Source organism: Taudactylus pleione, unplaced genomic scaffold (genome assembly GCF_031769625.1).
Source record: "Taudactylus pleione unplaced genomic scaffold, aTauple2 ptg000113l, whole genome shotgun sequence".
Lineage (NCBI taxonomy): Eukaryota > Metazoa > Chordata > Amphibia > Anura > Myobatrachidae > Taudactylus > Taudactylus pleione.
In genome coordinates this window covers 4,931,727-4,952,703 of record NW_028284515.1, presented here as the reverse complement: position 1 = coordinate 4,952,703, position 20,977 = coordinate 4,931,727, and the positions used below count along the sequence as shown (strand labels likewise).

General features: G+C 43.2%; 1 protein-coding gene across 2 annotated transcripts in view; it reads left to right on the top strand.

Annotated features, from left to right (window-relative positions):
* The window catches only part of LOC148525064 (carbohydrate sulfotransferase 9-like), an 80,112-nt gene extending 61,473 nt beyond the window's left edge, over nt 1-18,639 (top strand). For both annotated transcript variants that reach the window (XM_088471297.1, XM_088471296.1), the window contains exon 3: nt 15,704-18,639. In XM_088471297.1, the coding sequence (XP_088327423.1) occupies nt 15,704-16,533 (830 nt within the window). In that variant the 3' untranslated portion in view covers nt 16,534-18,639. The remainder of the gene's footprint in view (nt 1-15,703) is intronic.
* Nucleotides 18,640-20,977: the final 2,338 nt, after the last annotated feature.

Sequence of the window (20,977 nt, the reverse complement as noted above, 5' to 3'; positions counted from 1 at the left end):
CACTGCCAGAAATACACATCACTGCCTCACTGCCAGAAATACACATCACTGCCAGACATACACATTACTGCCTCACTGCCAGATATACACATCACTGCCTCACTGCCAGATATACACATCACTGCCTCACTGCCAGAAATACACATCACTGCCTCACTGCCAGATATACACATTACTGCCTCACTGCCAGATATACACATTACTGCCAGATATACACATCACTGCCTCACTGTCAGAAATACACATTACTGCCAGATATACACATCACTGCCTCACTGCCAGAAATACACATTACTGCCAGATATACACATCACTGCCTCACTGCCAGAACTACACATTACTGCCTCACTGCCAGATATACACATCACTGCCTCACTGCCAGATATACACATCACTGCCTCACTGCCAGATACACACATCACTGTCTCACTACCAGATATAAACATCACTGTCTCACTGCCAGATATACACATCACTGCCAGACATACACATTACTGCCTCACTGCCAGATATATACATCACTGCCTCACTGCCAGATATACACATCACTGCCTCACTGCCAGATATACACATCACTGCCTCACTGCCAGATATACACATCACTGCCTCACTGCCAGAAATACACATCACTGCCTCACTGCCAGATATACACATCACTGCCTCACTGCCAGAAATACACATCACTGCCTCACTGCCAGAAATACACATCACTGTCTCACTGCCAGAAATACACATTACTGCCAGATATACACATCACTGCCTCACTGCCAGAACTACACATTACTGCCTCACTGCCAGAAATACACATCACTGCCTCACTGCCAGAACTACACATCATTGCCTCACTGCCAGATATACACCTCACTGCCAGAAATACACATCACTGCCTCACTGCCAGAAATACACCTCACTGCCAGAAATACACATCACTGCCTCACTGCCAGAAATACACATCATTGCCTCACTGCCAGATATACACCTCACTGCCAGAAATACACATCACTGCCTCACTGCCAGAAATACACCTCACTGCCAGAAATACACATCACTGCCTCACTGCCAGAAATACACATCACTGTCTCACTGCCAGAAATACACATCACTGCCTCACTGCCGGATATACACATTACTGCCTCACTGCTAGAAGTACACATCACTGCCTCACTGCTAGACATACACATCACTGCCTCACTGCCAGATATACACATCACTGCCTCACTGCCAGATATACACATTACTGCCAGATATACACATCACTGCCTCACTGCCAGAAATACACATTACTGCCAGATGTACACATCACTGCCTCACTGCCAGAAATACACATTACTGCCAGATATACACATCACTGCCTCACTGCCAGAAATACACATTACTGCCAGATATACACATCACTGCCTCACTGCCAGAAATACACATTACTGCCAGATATACACATCACTGCCTCACTGCCAGAACTACACATTACTGCCTCACTGCCAGATATACACATCACTGCCTCACTGCCAGATATACACATCACTGCCTCACTGCCAGATACACACATCACTGTCTCACTACCAGATATAAACATCACTGCCTCACTGCCAGATATACACATCACTGCTTCACTGCCAGACATACACATTACTGCCTCACTGCCAGATATACACATCACTGCCTCACTGCCAGATATACACATCACTGCCTCACTGCCAGATATACACATCACTGCCTCACTGCCAGAAATACACATCACTGCCTCACTGCCAGAAATACACATCACTGCCTCACTGCCAGAAATACACATCACTGCCTCACTGCCAGAAATACACATCACTGCCTCACTGCCAGAAATACACATTACTGACAGATATATACATCACTGCCTCACTGCCAGAACTACACATCACTGACTCACTGGCAGAAATACACTTCACTGCCTAACTGCCAGATATACACATCACTGCCAGAAATACACATTATTGCCTCACTGCTAGAAATACACATCACTGCCTCACTGCCAGATATACACATCACTGCCTCACTGCCAGATATACACATCACTGCCTCACTGCCAGATATACACATCACTGTCTCGCTGTCAGATATACACATCACTGTCTCGCTGTCAGATATACACATCACTGCCTCACTGCCAGAAATACACATCACTGTCTCGCTGTCAGATATACACATCACTGTCTCGCTGTCAGATATACACATCATGTCTCGCTGTTTTCCTCAAATTTCCCCTGAACCTTCCACGATCCAGTTTCAGAACATGTCCTCTTGTTCTAATACTTCACTTTCTTTGAAGAATGTCTTCTTCCTTTACCTTATTAAAACCCTTTATATATTTGAATGTTTCTATCATGTCCCCCCTTTCCCTTCTCTGCTCCATACTATACATATTAAGATCTTTTAGTCTTTCTTGGTACGTTTTGTGCTGTAAACCTTGCACCATTTTAGTTGCCCTTCTTTGTACAGTCTCTAATGTATTAATATCCTTTTGGAGATATGGCCTCCAGAACTGAACACAGTATTTGAGATGAGAACGCACCAATGACCTATACAGTGGTATTATCGCTTCTTTCTTTCTGCAACTGATTCCTCTCCCTATGCAACCAAGCATCTGACTTGCCTTCCTCATTGCTTTGTTACAATGTTTGCTTGCCTTTAAGTCACCTGAAATAGTGATTCCTAGATCCCTTTCCTCTTCAGTAGTTTCCAGTATAGTGCCATTAATACCATATTTAGTCTTTGGATTTTTGAGACCCAAGTGCATGATCTTGCATTTTTCGGCATAAACTGTAGTTGTCATGTTCTTGACCATTCTTCTAGTCTACCTAGATCATCAATCATTTGTTTTACTCCACCTGGTGTATCTACTCTGTTGCATACCTTTTATCTATTTCCGTAGTCACCCAGTCAAAAAAGTCAATAAGATTTGTTTGACATGATCTCCCCCCAGTAAATCCATGCTGTTTGGTGTCCTGCAAATTGCTGGATTTGAGATAATCTACGACTCTTTATTTTAAGAGTGTTTCCATCAATTTCCCTACTACTGATGTAAGGCTCACTGGTCGGTAGTTTCTTGCCTCTTCCTTGCTTCCACTTTTGTGCAGTGGGACAACATCGGATCAGACCGCAGTGCTTGTGGTTGACTGTACCCTGCTACAAGCACTGCGAGCAGTTCTGTGTAAAAATCAACCAGGTGACGTGTACTATGACACTGTCTGTTAATTATGCATGCCTCTGAAACGGCGTTGAAACACTCAGGCACGCCTGCATTCACAACTCCACCCCCCCGTTACTACTGTCCTGCCCCTGTTACCACCCACAAACGGCCTCTCCTGTCACTCATTCCACTGGGCTGTCTTTGCTGGACGAGCGAGCACTACCTGATCGCTCAACTTAGTTCGCGCACGCGCACTGCGATGTATACGCATGCGCAAATTCATAACATCGGCCATGTACGAGCTAGCGGCCGCTTGCGAACGGGTCTGAATCAGGCCCAGAGTGTAGCACTCTGTGGGTGGCACCACCACTCACCCACAGCTCCTGCAACTGGCTAGCAGGGTGCCTGCAATGGTGCCCTGCTGCCAGAATCTCTGCAGCAGTGCCATCTGGAGCATCCTTAGGATGCTCCAGACAGTCACAATGCTGCCCTTACAGCACCCTGGAGCATCCTGAGGCTGCTTCGGTTATTGCTGTAATCACTAGCTTCTGTCGCTGGGTGCAGACCATTCCCCCTCCGTGTGATGTCATACGGAGTGGGTGTGGCCTGCAACGGGCGCTTGGAGCAGTAGCTAAGGCACTGGCAGAGACACTAGCTCCATACACACAGTAAAATGACAAAACATGATAGCCTTGATAAATACAATAATCAAGTAAATTTATTAAAGGGGGTGGTAAGAGAATGTAAGTCCAGAGATGCTCACTGTCTGATGAAAATAAAGATCAACATACAGATGACAGGAGATTGCAGCACAAAAGAAAAATTAGCAATTTCAATACAATGGTTCACAAAATTGAATATGCAATGGGCAATTAATCTTTTGAATAGTGAAATAGATTTCTTTAACTTAACTGCTGCTGCACTTCTTTGACTATGTCTGGGAAAAAATTAAGTTTCTCGATTGGCTCAATATACTATACTTTAAACACATAATAACATTTGCAATACACAGATATACAGTACAGTAATAGCAACATGGATTATTACTTAGCAGAATTAGCAAAAACCTCAAACAGATCAATATTTTACTTTAAAATGCACACAAAGTTCTGTAGGTGGAGTATTCTGTTGCTGGATGATCACTGACCTATAACTTGAATTTACTGTATTTGTAATCCACAATAGGCAACAGTTATAGGCTTAGCCACCAATGCTGTTCGTTCCTGATAACAGGATCTATAATGTTAGGCGGTATGCAATAGTGCCAGTGTCAGCTGAAATTTATATAAGATTTTCTGGTGTGCATGAATGAGAGAATCCTTTTACTACTATGTGTCAGCATATGAATATATCTAATGTGTTTAAATCCCCAGTGTCCAATAAATGTGTCTTGTAAACAGATACTGATACTTAAATGGCTTTGTACTGTACTGTAAGCCTCTTGATGTACTCATTATGTTCCAATCATATTTCTCACTCTAATATATTGTTTTGATACTGTCATGTGTGTTATTTTGCATTTTCTCCAGGTAAAAGCAGCATTTGTATATGGTGAAAGTGACTTATAACCTGTGGTTGAAGCGGGCTGGTATACAGCTGTTCTCTGCTGCTGCTTCCTTGTAAAACTAATTCCATTTACTGTACATTTACCATATGCCACTTCTAAATTGCCTCTTTGACCACTGCTTATAGCCATGCACAAATATGTCTTTGCATCACATACACCATATTGCTGCTGCGTTTACTGGAAATGCATTGACCCTGCACCCTGGTGTAGCACACATCTTTTCTGGCACTCTCATACCACCTTGTAAGAGGGCTATCAGCAGATGTTGGGGTGTTTGCAGATGGGGCTCTTCTTTAATACATATGTCCATTTTGTGCAAACACTGATAATCCTTTTTGGTAGAATGTTTTTCATGGGACTAAAGCGATGGTAATTCAATGCAAATTGGGTGAGATGCATCAAGGGTAAAAATGCGGTCAAGTGAATAAATAGAAATAGGACTGTGCTCATTTATTAGATCCAAGTTGTGAAATGGCAGAAAATTATATAGCAGTCAGGTTTCCCAATAAATAATAATAATTTAATCACATATAAAGCTAAAATATAAATATACATACAACAATACACTTCCTTGTATATTATTAGGAATATTCAACTATAATTCACAGATCAAAATAAAGCGATCTATATAGTGTAAAATTCAATAATTTTATAATAATGTCCCATAAGAACACCTAATAGAAAAAGCACATACTGTACTGTTCATCAATTAATTACTAGTGCTCCACTTGAGTGTATATCAATAAGAAAATCCGTGAGAGATGTTCCGTAAAAGTCATATATGGTCTAACTGTCCCAAAAGGGATAAGACCGTAATGGTGATAAGTGAATAGCTTAATTGGTGTCACAAGCTTTGACCGCACTGGATATACCTAGTCAGTGGAGTTGCTCTGGAAAGTAGCCTAATTGGGACAGCTCTGCTCCAGCAGTCTTGTTTAGCTCCCGTGTGCTCCAGCTTGATTCGGCTGCATACATCCACCGGTTCCGCTGCATACACCGTGGTGTTATTGTGTGCACTTGCTGTGCCTCCTCCATAAGGTTTGTATTAGCAAGACATTCCGGTGTCTCCGTCACAGATCAAAGTGCTGCCAATATGGGGGTCCTCTGACGTGTTTCACTCTAGCATATGAGCTTTATCAAAGAGTAATGATAGTTAGAACTTACTGTTCTTATATAACAGCAACAAAGGGCAGTGATTGGAGCAACCATTCTTAATTATTAGTTCTATCAGGTGAGTGACACTTTTTGTTCCTAATCACTATATGCATCCAAAATACATTGGGCAATTCTACTCAAGACGTTTTGTCTATATTATTCCTATTAGCATAAAAAATGTATAGCTCAATATGCTTTACATATATAAAAAATATATAAATAAACAAATACATATATAAAACATATACATAGAAATCGGGAAACATCTAACTTCTAAAATAAAACCCTTACTATCTATGTCAATAATACATACTGGAATTAATCAATTTCCCATCTGGAAATTGAACTCCTGACTCTAAACATATCTGCCACTCTATCTTACTCTACACTACAAGAGAGTCAGATATAATTGCATATCATTAAGTATCTCATGGCTTAACAAAAATAAATTTTAAGTTTAATAAATTTCCAATCCGGGAATTGAACTCCTGACTCTAGGTACATCCATCACTCTATCTTACCTCTATACCACAGGGGATTCAGAAATGTTCATACATCATAAGTAACTCAAAACTTATCTGTGTTTCCACCATTATTTACGAGAAAGGATGAGTTATATTGTTCTTATATTTTTCTTCATACAGAAAGAGATAAATAAATATATAAATGATGATTAGTCAAACTCCACACTTATAAATGGGCACACTAAGGCTCACAATCTATATTATTCAAAATGAATCTCTATTTTTCTTTAACTAGTTGTTTTTTCACCTATTTTGCGATGTTTGATACTCCTATTGTTCACCGATATCAATAACACACCTCAGCTATGTTGCAGATGTGTGACAAATTAATAAGAAAATAAACTCACTTCTAGACCAAGTATACACCCCAAATTATATATAATCCTTAACATATTTAGATTTTACGATAGTGGCCACATTTATTGCATAATTACTGTTAACATTATTTGTGTTCATTAAAGACTATAATTATACTAACAATACACTCTTCATAAGCTTCAAACTCCCTATCTTGTATTAGTTTGAGCCTATAATATAGAAGTCCATCACATGAGGTAAATATCTTCTGTTGCTATTGTAATATTAGTATTGGATAAATCCTATTATATAAAGACACTTAATACGGCAAAATTATGCAAACCACAAGTTATCAAAGTGTATTAAAAATGTTCCAAAATCAGACAAGGAAATATAATATATCTGTATCTCTAGTTAACAAGAAAGCTCCATAATTCTAGGCGTATATATTAACTCACTTATGTGGGGCAAATCCGCAATAAACATACATGTAGTAATAGGACCATAAGGCACATTTGGAGTTACCTTTACATAACCAAGAAAAAAAATATATATTTTTTAATATAATGGGATAAAGGATAATTTTTTCAAATATACAGTACGAGAACAAAATTAATCATCGTATACATCTATTGATAACTAGGAAAATAAGCTGACTATAAGTCCTCAAGCAAAAGATTCAAAATCAATGTTCTCATTGAGGCCACTAGGGTAAAGAGAATGTAGCCGAAAGATCCAGAATGCGGGTTTGACCACTTTTTTCATATGCACCAATCCCCACTCCGGGACTTGGCTGCGGTGGGTAACCTGATGGCGTTACCCATAGAAGCCTATGAGCTACTGTCCGCCGAGTGCTGATAAAGGGATCCAATCGGATGCCTTCCAGCACCCCTCCTGTGGCATGCGCGCCCTTCTGCGCATGCGCAGAAGGACACCGGAGAGGCTTTTGGGTCATAGACCCGGAAGTCCCTCCACCGCAAAGGGCTGCTCTTGCCGACAGAGCGGTTCGTTGCGGGGATCGTCATCCATATCGGCTTTACCAACGCCGGCATACATGCAATGACCGGCGGAATGCATTGCATCACGAGCGAGATGCATCATGCATCTCGCCCATTGAGTCGTTATGACCATAAAATGTGATATGATTTGATCCTGATATTTGTGCTGAAGTTTTAAGTGATTTACCTGACACTGCAGATATTACCCACGCTCTTTGCCTCCTTACCTTTCCTCTGTACTCTCATTGCCTGGGATAACAGCCATCCGGACCCCAGCCAAAAGCAGATGCAGGACTTTTTACATATTACTGCAAAATCAAATTGGCCCTGTCACTGGTCGTCCAAGGTCAATTGACAAAAAGACCAAAAGTAGACACCAGATTTTGCACTATATGTAAGCTCCTTTCCAACTACTCTTATACAAGAAAAAATTATACATTTACGTGAAGCTATTTGTAGGAGGAGTTTGGAAACATTTGATGTGAGGCTGAATATGTAATTGTGATCAGGCAACTATTACGCTTCTGCTGGTGAATAAGTTTGGTTCAGATGTGAATATATCTGTGTTTTACTTATATGGGGTACATAGCCCCTACAAATGTGGCAACCATCGCTCCTCTTTTAGGTTTTGGTGCGATGAGGATCCAAGGAGATTATTTAACACAGAAATCTGATATATTGGGTAAGATTTGAGTGTCATTAAGGGTTATCATCAAATTAACCTATTATTGTGTTATTATTATTCTTTCTGTCTTTTGTGAGTCAAGTTTCATATTATTAAAAGTTAAGTTTTAGATTACTTTTTGTAAGAGTTCCCCAGCAACAAGAGTTTTCTTTTTCTGTTTTTATTTTTATGCTAATTTAACTCTCGGGTGCACCACCAGTACCAATTACACTTAAGGGTTTTGAATTTTGCTATTACAATATATAGTGGTTGGGTTGGACTGCGCTCTACTGTATGGGTAGATATGATGTGGTGTTCGTGTGTGAAACGTGGGTAATGTGGGGTTTGTGGGGTGCTGCACCTTCCGCAGGCGTACTGGGCCCTTTGTTTGCGGCTGAAAAGAAGGGGGGGAAGGTGCGCTCTCCCTATGGGTGTGTTGGTGTGTGGTTGTGGTGGAGTATGGGTGTGGTTGCTGATGGGCTAGGTGTGGTGTTGTGGGGGGATGAAGATGAGATGTGGAAAGGATGAGGCAGACAAGGATGAGGGGGCCAAATCGTTTAATGGAGTTGTCATAGTGCTACTCCTGTAGAGTCCCGGGCAGAGGGGGATGGTGTGGTGGTGGAAGTGGGAGAAACTGGGGAGGTGAGTGGACCCTTTCAGGGGGCTCCTTGCCATGCAGTTCAATAGACCGGTACGTTACCCCTGCTGGACCTTTGGTCCATAGTCTTACGGATTCTCAGGTGGTGGAAGGGTGAATGCGGGGGCAGCAATAGGTGTGGATGGGGGTGTGTGCACCCCAGCAGCATCCCGCGTGGTGGTGAGAGTCTCGGAGTCACTTACCTACCGGTAGGTTGTGGGGTGTTAACGGTGCGGCCTTGGAGGTAAGAATGTTGCTGCAGATGGGTGATGCTCAGAGTGTGCTGCTGCGACTGCCGAAGCATGCTGCTGCTGATGGTGGATGTCACCGGGCCTGCTGTGGGCAGTGACCAGTGGATGGTGTGTGGGGTGCTGGGTCCCCTGTGGCTGTGGATGCTGCTGCTGTTGCGGGGCCACTGGCACGGGTGGGTGTACCGCTGCAGGACCGCTGGTGGTTGTGTGGATCGTTACCACCACTGTGGCAGGGGGTGGTCTGCCCGGGACGGGCTGGTGAAGGCACACTCTTGGGGAGGCTGAACTGCGGTGGAGCTGGACACTGATGGTGTGGATGGTGCTGTGCCAGCGAGTGTGGGGGCGGTGGGCTGGAAGCGGCTGGTGGCACCAGCGGTCCCCATGGGGATGGGGAACGTTGTCAGAGGCAAGCCTGGATCAAGTGGGATGTTGGGGTGGAGGCCTACAACATGTTTTGGCAGGGAGTCTGCCTTCTCAAGGAGGTGAGGAGTGTGACAATGCAGGCGTGCGGCTAGTGTACTTCCGGGTGTTTCCGGCGATCAGGTGAAGGGGTGGCCAATAGCGGGCGAGTGGGGCTGAGGTGGGTGTGTGTATGGAGGTTCTGTGGGGATTGGTTGTGGCTAGTGACATGTCAGGGGAGACCCGCGGGGATTGGCTGTGGCTTGTGACATGTCAGGAGGTTTCTGCGGTGTGGTGTGACGGACGTGGTGTAATGCTGCAGGTGTGTCAGGTTGAAGGTGGGCTTCTGGGTAGGCCGGCGGTCAGGTGATGCGGATGGACGGTGGGGGGCGAGTGGGGCTGATGTGGGTGTGTAGATGAAGGTCTGTGGGGATTGGTAGCGGCTCGGTGGGAGACGTGTCCAGGGAACCCCGTGGGGATTGGCTGCTGTTGATGACATGTCTGGAGGGCCCCGCGGTGTGGTGTGACGGACTCTATGTGGTGGAGTGGGTGATTAATGGTGTTTGCTGTGATCACGTGTGCGGGGGATGTTGTTGTGGCTAGTAATGTCGTGTTGGGGGGGGTTTCTGGCATTGAGTGTGTGTTGTGCTGGTGTGTATTAAGTTTGGGTGGAGGTGGTGTTGTGTGGAGCCAGCTGGGATGCGGGGGTGTATGTAGTGAGGAGGAGTGTAATGGTGTTGTCGGGGGCCTTGCGGGAATGTTATGTGGAGTGGCAGTGTGTGTCTTATGGTTGGGTGTGGGGGTGTGGTGCGGTGTTAGGGGGATGTGTTGTGTGTCCTATGTGTGTGGTGCTGTGGGTCTGGGAGTGGCGTGTTAGTAGTGTGTGGTGGTTGCAGTGGGGGGGGAATGGTGGGGATGGGATGGACCTTGGTGTTGCAGGTTGTAAATGTGCATTCTGGAGTGGATGGAGGGGTGTGTTAGCAGGGATGGGGAGCTGGGGGGCCTGTGTGGTGTGGGTTGCTGTGTTTGCTGTGGGGGTTGGGTTGGGTGGATGTGTTGTTTTAATGTCCTGGTAGGGGGAAGTGGCTAGGTAGGCTGTTTGGGCAAGTGGGTATTGGGGTGGGGTGGATGGGAGAGTGTGTGGTGGTCTCGGTGGTGGTCAGTGTTGCGGGGGGTAAGTGAGGGGCCCTAACGGGCTGGGGCCAGGGTGATGGGTCAGTCGATGTGGATGGGATGGTATGGGTGGGGAGAGGGAGGGTGGGGTGGGTTTGTAGCGGGGGGAATGGATGGGGTTAGGGTGCTGATGGATGTGGTGGTGGGTTGTTGTGTAAATATGGGACTGGGCTGTTTTAGGTGAACTTATTTGGTTATTTACCTCATTGTCGAAGTGAGGCCTTTGGGTGTCAAGGCCCCCATCCATCAGCAGTTGATTGCAGCAATAGTGTATAAAAATCTTTCCCTTTTTACTATCGATTGTGGCAATTCTGCAATCGATTGAAAAAGGGAAAGATTTTTATACACAATCGATTGCAAATTGCACGATTGCTGCAATCAGTTGCTGATATATGGGGGCCTTTAGTGTTTTGAGTGTGAAGATCCATCGGAGTTCCTCTTTGTTGAGGATTTTGGTGTGGTCGCCACCCCTCCAGTGTCTCTTTATGTGTTTGATGCCTGTGAATAGGATGCCTAGAGTATTGCTCTGGTTGTGTTCTTTGAAGTGTATGGGTATGCTGCGGTTGTCTGTCTGCTTGGTGATGTTTCTGAGGTGTTCCGCGATTCTGCTTTTGAGTGGTCTGATGGTCCTTCCTATGTATAGCTGGTTGCAGGGGCATTGTGTGAGGTAGATGATGTTGGTGGTATTGCATGTGATGTGTTCCTTTATTCTGTATGTTTCTCCTGTTTGTGTTGACGTGAATGATGTGGTGGGTGTGGTGCTTTGGTATTTCAAGGTTGTGCAGTTTGTACAGGTTCCACAGTGGAAAAAACTGTCTGTGAGTTTTGAGTTATCTAGGGTGCACTGTGTTTGTTGCAGGGGTGGGATGTGGTTGAACACCAGTTTGTTATGTATGTTGGGGGCTTTCCTGTAGATGACTTTGGGTCTGGCGGGCAGGATATCAGCGAGTTGTTCATCTTGTACTAACAGTTGCCAATGTTTGATGAAGATTCTCTTTATACTATTAGCATAGGTGTTGTATTGCGTGATGAATGGGATGTTGTTCCGTGTGTCTTGTGGTCGTTGTTTGTAGTCTAGGAGCTGTTGTCTGTCTTCTTGTCCTATCTGTGTGAGGGTGAGTTCTAGCTTGTTCGGTTTGTATCCTTTGTCTATGAATTGTTGTTTGAGGGTGTTTGCTTGTTCCTGGTAGTCTGTGAGTCTCGTGCAGTTGCGTCTAATGCGTTTAAATTGTCCTGTGGGCATGTTGTCGAGCCATGTGGGGTAATGACTACTGGTGGATGTAAATGTTGACATCTACAGGTTTCTGGTCGGTTCTAGTGTGTATCTGTTTGTTGTCAATTAATTTTTCCAAGCTGAGGATGTTCACTGAGGTTTGACTGTAATGTGTTGTAAATTGGAGGTTTCTATTGTTATTGTTGATGTAATTGGTGAAGTTGAGTAGTGTGTGGAGGGGACCCTTCCAGATACAGAGGACATCGTCTATGTATCTTGTCCAAAGGACCAGGTTCGTGTCCCAGCCATGGCCCGTCCATATGTGGGAATCCTCCCAGCTGCTCATGAACAGGTTAGCATAGCTGGGCACGGACTTGGTCCCCATAGTGGTCCTGGTCCTCTGCAAGAAAAAGTCCCCATTAAACCAGAAGTAGTTGTGTGTGAAGATGTAGTCAATGCCTTGTAGGATGAATGTTATTTGTTCTTGGTCTAGTGAGTCATCTTGATTGAGGTGTTCATTGATGTTGTCGAGTCCATGTTTGTGATTGATGATTGTATACAGTGATGTGACATCACTAGTTACCAACCAGTGGTCCTCACCCCATGTGATGTTGTTGAGGATTTGAGTACATGTGTGATATCCTGAAGATGTGAACGTTGGCGTTTGACATATGGTTGGAGGTTATGGTCGATGTATTGTGACAGGTTGCATGAGATGGAGTTAATGCCAGAGATAATGGGTCTGCCTGGTAGGTTTGTGATGTTTTTGTGTATTTTTGGGAAATAATAGAAAACTGGTATGATGGGATTGTATATGAAGTTGCATTCGTGTTTGGTAAGGATGCCTTTGTCTAGTACGCTTCGTAGTATGTGTTTGATTGAATTTCTGTGTGGTGTCTGATCTGAGGGTCTCGTATGTGTCTTTGTCTTGAAGTATGTGTAGGGATTCTGTAATATAGTCTATTTTGTCTAAAAGTACTAGCCCCCCTCCTTTATATGCCGGTTTTATTATGAGGTTTTTATCAGTCTTGAGGTTGTTGAGTGCGTTGCATTCTCCTGCTGTTATGTTAGAGTTGTGTTGTTTGGTCTGGGTGTTGAGTTTATTTATGTCCTCTGTTACCAAGTGTTCGAAGGTGTGTATGAAGAGTCCTTTGAGGTGGCTGGGAAAGAAATTAAAGGGTGGTCTGAGTGATGTGTGTTTGTACTTGTCGTGGTGGGGTTCTGTGGTAATAGCGTTGGATAGGAAGTATTTTTTCAATGTACGTTTGTGGACAAATCTGTTGATGTTGAGGTATGTTTCAAATTTGTTTAATTGGTTGTTGGGTGCAAACTTTATGCCTTTGTTGAGGAGGGAGATGTCATTGGGTGTGAGGGTGCAGGAGCTGAGGTTGAAGATGCCTTTGTGGTCAAGTGTTGGGAGGTGGGTTGGTGCTTTGGATCTGGTTGGATGTCCGCCTCTGCATCCTCATCTCGTTGGTCTAGTTTTCTCTTTACTCTGTATGGGATGTTGGTTTGTGGTGGTTGTAGGCAAGTGCAATTGCCTGCCTCCAAATCTACAAAATGGTTGGACTATTGCTCTTTTGTGTTCATGAGTGTACATGGTGGGGGTAGTGGATTTGAGGGTGTCTTTTGGGCTGGGTCTTCCTATGTGGATGCGTTTGTGGATGTGTCCCTTAGGGTGTGGACCCACCTTTGTCTTAATGAGTGTCTGGCTAAGTCTTCGGCAGTCGCAGCAGCACTCTCTGAGCATCACCCATCTGCAGCAACATTCTTACCTCCACGGCCACACTGTTGACACCCCACAACCTACTGGTAGGTAAGTGACTCCAAGACTCTCACCACTACGCGGGATGCCGCCGGGGTGCACACTCCCCCATCCACACCTATTGCTGCCCCCCATTCACCCTTCCACCACCTGAGACTCCATAAGACTGTCGACCATAGGTACAGCAGGGGTAACGTGCTGCATGGCAAGGAGCCCCCTGAAAGGGTCCACCCACCTCCCCAGTCTCTCCCACTTCCACCACCACACCATCCCCCTCTGCCCAGGACTCTACAGGAGCAGCACTGTGACTAATCCATTAAACGATTTGGCCCCCTCATCTTTGTCTGCCTCATCCTTTCCACATCTCATCTTCATTCCCTCACAACACCACACCTAGCCCATCAGCAACTACACCCATACTCCACCACAACCGCACACCACCACACCCATAGGGCGAGCACACCTTCCCCCCCTTCTTTTCTATTACAATATATGGATATGATGAGAATTCTCTCCCCGATGTTTTCCTATATGCCGATTTCTGTATGTATATATCCTGAGTGGATATATTTGTGCACCAGCCTAAAACCCGCTTTCTGCAATTCTAAGTTGAGGGTTACTCAGCTGGCTGCCGGGATGGCACCATCCACCATCGCGATCATCGACCACGTTTGGTCGCAATGGTGATCCCAGCCTGCGACCTCTGTCGCAGTGTTGGGATCGCAAATGCAGCAGGGGGTGCCATTCATATCCTGCTGCATTTGCATAATAGCAAGGACGTAATGGCAAAGCTGCCTGCGTGCATAAATCATATATCTATAGCCTGCGTGCAGCTTTGCAATTGCGATCCTTGCTGATTCACCCCCAATATGCATCTTCCTTTCACAAGACTTTAAAATACTTGATTGATAATCATTATACAGTAGTATGAACCCTTATGTATAAATATCCTTAAAATATAGGGTGTATTACAGTATATAAACAAAAACATTCATGTAAACATATAGTTAAAAACTATATGCATAGAATTTGTATCTGCCCCTGAAATAATTGGCACCATTATCACTGTTGAGCATATAATGGAAAGGCTACTATTGTACATTGCCATTGATATTATCTGTAATAGCATTGCTCCTATTAACTTAAAACAACCTTATATAAGGCATGTGGTTACATTAAATACAAATCTGAGAATAATAAATTAAAATTTCAAAATAATACATCCATTACAAAACCACGAAAACAGGTGCCTGAACTCACCTAAAGCTAGACGTTGAGGATGTTCTAATCAGCGGCACAGACTGCAGGGTGCCTGCCAGGAGCATTTAAAAGACGCTTCAACGGCACCGCAGTACATATCCTTGCTGGAGGGTACCATTCTAATTACCCTGCTAGTCAGAACCAAAGGCTGTGGGGTGGCGATGGTGCCGGCCACTGACCTCTGCTCTCTGAGTGGTGGCTCCGGTCACACACCCCTAGTTAGGGCACTGGTCAGAAGCTTAACAATGCGTTAAGATTACAGGCACTCTGCTACAGCAGGTAAGACTATAAACATAATTCCATCAAGAGATGCCGTTACGTTCGGATGAAAAAATAAGAGAAGCTTCTGTCAGCCATTCCCGGAGCTCCAGGTCATTGAGCGGTGCTGTTACTTATTGGCTCTTACAGAAATTGTCTTAATATCTCACTGATTGATTTTTCCCCTTGTACCATCTGTACTGTACATTGTACAGTGCCCTGTTTGTACGTACAGTTTAATTTTAATATTCTCTGTAAGGCTCGGTGGACACTTGGTGATGACATATAAATAGAAGAAACTAATACATGTTTTAAAATAAGTACAGTACAGTATGTCTAAGTTTATGTCTAGTTACTGACAATGAAAATCTTTCTTTTGCAGACAGTTTGCAAAACGAAGTTCCTCGAGAACACCGAAAGTCTATTGTGAAATCTTTTTGTAAAAGAAACAATCTCACCAAGTTTGACTTTTCACTGGACAGAAGAGTCGCTGCTCAGTTGTACGTGGAACACAGCCACAAATTCATATATTGTGAGGTGCCAAAAGTGGGCTGCTCCAACTGGAAGAGAGTAATACTTCTATTAAACGAATCTTTAGGGCTCACAGTAACTGAGCTTATTCAAATAAATGTTCATTCCTCTCCTTTACTAATGAAGTTAAGCTCGTACCCTCATTCTATGCAGAGACAGCTACTTGCAAATTATACCAAAGTCATGTTCACTCGAGATCCTTTACAGAGGGTGGTTTCGGCCTACAGAGACAAGTTCCTCTATGAAGATGAAATTTACTATAGTAAAACTATTGCAAAATGGATTAAAAAAGCTGTTAGAAAGAATAGCAACTCCACAGAAAAAATTACTTTCGAAGAGTTTGCTCGCTTCATTGTTACAGAAAAGCCGCAACATAGAGATACTCATTGGAGACCAATGTATGACCTCTGTGATCCATGCAATATCCATTATGACTTTATCGGCAAGTATGAAAAAATAAAACAGGATGCAGATTTTGTTTTGAAGCTCATTGGGGCCCCCAGAAATCTGACTTACCCCAGCACGAAACATCATCCTAGTGATGCGCGTACAAATTATGAAATAAGCAGAAGCTATCTGGACTCCATTCCTCTGAGTCTGTTTAGACAACTTGTGAATGTTTACAGTGCAGACTTCTCCATGTTTCAGTACAGTCATTACAATTATACAAGTCTAGAATAATTTGGTTGTTTTACTTTTGTTCTATATAGAAGTTCAATTAACACCACAATAATTCTTCAGCACTTTGGACAAGAGCCAAAAGCACTATTGATGTCACAGTAACACTGAATGCATAGATTTGCTACATGTTGCCCAAGCCCATCATGCTTCAAACTTTCCTACATCTGGAGATGAAGCAGTTTGTGTCAAGATACTATAATTTGTTGTAATGCAGTGATTGGCTGTATGTTATTTTAGCCCTGCCCCTTCCCATCTTCTGCTGTCTGCGTCCACCTAGTCTTGAAGAATGACTAAAGTAGCTGCTCTGATCCTAGTGAAATTACACCAACAAAGGATAATCTTTGCAAGACCTGAACTCAATCCTATTTCATATTCTTGAAAATATTTGTGTTAATATAGTAATGTATTCGTAAATTGAATGACTTATTTATGGTGATGACGAGACTTTGAATAAAGTGTATTTTTAAGAAAGCTATTTTTCTATACATACAGTATATATGGGGTGCTAAATGTTAGAGAGATGCCCTAATAACTTTCTGCCAGATGCAGAGCAGAAATAATGCAGAGCACACTGCAGTCAATTAATTCCATCAGCTCAATTCATGCTGTTCAAGTAAATTAATTTCTAACCACCCTCTCACTCACTTCAGTTCTCCCCCTCCACCGTCCCAATTTCTTCCCAGCACCCTCTTCTTCAATTCATTTTCTCTCATTACCCTCAAATTATTTTTGACCAGCACCTTCAGATCCTCTTACCTCCACCGCCCTCTGATCACTATATTTCTCACCATCAGCCATCATTAATTTCTCCCCACCACCATCACTTTTTTCTCCCTTAGCACCCTCCGCTACAATTCATTGCTTTGTGTACCCTCAACATATCTCTGTCGGCATTTTCAAATTAACTTCTGCCCTAGCTCTCACTCCTTGATTTATTTGCCATGGGCATATCCACCATACTTGCCTACGTTCATAAAAACCCTCCAGGGGGCAGTGGGCAAGGTCCCTGCATTCTCATTATCCTGACCCTGTCTCCAGCTGTTTAAAGCCACTATTCGTGGCATATTACTGCCAGGTTTAGGGCTACACAGCATTATGACTCCTCCTAATGTTCAAAGCTATTTGTGGCAATTTGCACAGGGGGTGGGGCTAGGATGATGCAGTTCAATGCAAATTTGCAAATTGTGTCATCCAACCACCCGACCAGCCACTTTAGTCAGGGAGTGGAAGGCACCAGGAGACTGGCCAACTCTGTTGGGAGGCCAAGAGAGCAACTCCAAATTCTTGATTCTCCTGGACCTTCCAGGAGAGATGGCAAGCATGATACATACACAGGAGCTCATTTAGAGATAGAAGTAAATCCAGTAAGAAGGTGCAATTTGGCACCTGGTAAACCATGTTATACAGCAGAGGGGTAGGGATTTAAAAGGGTTGGGTAAGGGATCCCGGCAGTCTGGATTCTGGAGGTCACAATACCAACAGCGGTATGCCGACAGAATCCCGACCCAACTAGGAAAGTACCCTAACCCTCAAATTAAACCTTCCCTCCCTGCAGCCTAACCCTAACCTTCCTCCCCGCAGCCTAACCCTAATCCACCTCGCAGCCTAACCCTCTTCCCCTACAGCCTAACACTAACTCTACCGCTAGTGCCAAACCCTAACCCCTATCCTTAAACCTAACCCTCCCCCTAACCATAATACTTACCGTTGGGATGTCGCTTGGCGCTGGGATTCCGACTGCTGTCTGGATTCTGACGGCGGTATTTTGGACGCCAGCATCTCGACTGCCAGAATACTAACTACATCCCATTTAAAATGTGTGGATGATTTAGAAGAGATGGTGGTAGTGGTGGGGTGTCCTAGCTCCACTATAAGTTTTACAATAAAACTCCATGGTTTTTTTTCTGAATGTGGAATTGCATATTTATCCCATTTGCAATAAACAAGATTTAATTTTACAGGATAATATTTAAATAAGATTTAAAGGTGAAGTATACATTTTAGGGGTTTTCCCTCCTGCTCACAGAAAGATGTGATTGCACATGTTATCAGTGATGAATATTGGACCAAAGCCTATGTTTTTAATTCAATAAATTAGAACCTCAAAATATGATGCATGATAATAAATCTCTATTACCGATGTGCAAAGATGCTGTTATATTTCATACAGTCATATTCCATACAATTATATTTCATAAAATTCTTCATATATATTAACAAAACTGGATCAGAACCTTTATATACTCCTGCCTATACCTTCTAAAATCCTTCCTATAAACCTCTAAGAATAACGCTAATTTGCATACGCAGTCTGACCGCAAATAAAGACAGGAGTGGAATCTGTGGTTCCAATGCACAAGTATTATTCAGGTAAAAGTACAGTCAGTTACACGCAATTGATACATACACAATTTAGGCGTAAAAGGAAATATTACAGACCCAAGTACAGTATACATATGCTGCTCCTCCGGACCCAGAGATAGACCTCAGACTAGAGACCCTCAGTACATACAGCATTCAGCATGGACTAAAAAACCAGTATTCGGGCACATGTATTTATCCCCCCCAGACTAAAACAGGACAAAGGGGAAATTTCCTGCTGATGTCATTGGTTCCCAGAGGAGAAGCATATGTTACAGCATATTTAACAGGCTGGTTCAAATAGACTCCCCCTGCCTCTAACAGTAGGGGAATCTTTCTAATAACGCCTCCTGTAACATTCCAACAGTTAAACATTTTGTTGCTTGTAAGTTCTGTGATCCGTAACTTGAGTTTGCATGATGCGATCTCTCCACCGATAACACTGGGATGCTGTAAAAAGCGTACGCATCAGAACAAGACCAAACACAACTTGCTTATCATGTATAATACCTTAGTTATCAAAAACCTTTATTTCTCAGCATTTAAACTAACTTAACCAACTTGAATCATACATTTGATGCTTATTGAACCTTATGAGTGAATATAAAATGTGTGGGTGTTCAGGGTTTGGTATAAGGACGCTAGTTAACTTGGGGCAGATGCATGCGCATAAAGCTACTTTTTCAGCGGTTTCATACAAATCTTATGCATTCGCTAATATGCGATTATTTAATAGCGCTCTTGTGAGTATTATTGTGTGTATGAGAAATGATGAAAGAAGCGATCACATAGTGCTAATATAAATATCGTCACATGTACTATACTGTGAGTTTACCTAAAATGGCGCTTAGGCGGCCATTCGCAAAATGGCGTCTTGCGATCTCATTTCTAAAATGGAGTCTTGCGGCCATTCGCAAGATGGCGTCGCTGCGATTACATTTTAAAATGAACTTGTCTCAGCCAATTATTCAGCTTCGACAGTCCACCCTTTGATAGCAAACAACATGCTATCACAATCTGCTATATAGATATATTTTAGGCTTACATTTACATATTATTTAGTGTTATTCTGGGATGGCACAAGGTGGGTCTTAATCCATCAATAATGTGTCTCTGGGTGGGGACATAAAACTACTATTATACACACACTGCGGATCTTGGGAGATCATGTGACAGGTGTGGGAATGCACCAGTCTTATAACAGCAGTCTTGAAGGGGAATTTGAGACTTTACATTGTCTGAGGTGTTCTATAAATAACATTTCAATAATATCTTCTATGTATGTCTAAATATTATACATTTAAATGATGGTACTTCCTAGCTCAGGGTTGTAATGCAGTTCTGTATCTACCTCGGTATACATATTATCATTACTGACCACCATCATTGTTTCTTTCTTTTGTTTCACTCTGTTTTTACATTTTCCACACTTCAACACAATAGGAACACACCGGACGCATATGCCAATTACTATGATGACAATCAGTATAAGGATCAAGAATTTGCCTATGCTGGTGATCACTTCCTGGACCCATTCCCCTAGACCCGAGAACCATTTCACTGGGTTCAGCCATGACACCCATCCTTCTATCTTTTCCCCTGCTTCAGCCACTGATGCGTTATGGTTCTTACGAAATTCCCACTTTAGCTGCAGAATCTCATCCATCTTCTGGTCTATCACCTCCTTATGGTCGCTGGTATCATTGGTGACATAAGTGCAACATTTTACTCCAAATTGGGTGGCTAACGTTACGCAATACCCTCCAGTAACAGCAGTTAAATAATTCAACACTAGCCTGTGTTGCACTAGTTCTTTCTTGTACTCTTGCAATTCTCTCCCTGTGTACCTGAATGTGTCATCGTACATTTCAGTGATATTATCTATTAATTTAGCAAGTTCCTGGATATATCTAAAATGTTATGTACCCCTAGCAATTCTGGTGGGATCCAGGGCGACTAAAACTTGGAAGCCAGTTGTCTCACTGATTAACTGAGCGGCTTTATGCATATCACCAGGTATCATATTTCTCTTGCCTCTGTGTTCATATTGTGTGTGAAGATATGGTGAAGGTGTGTTTTTATG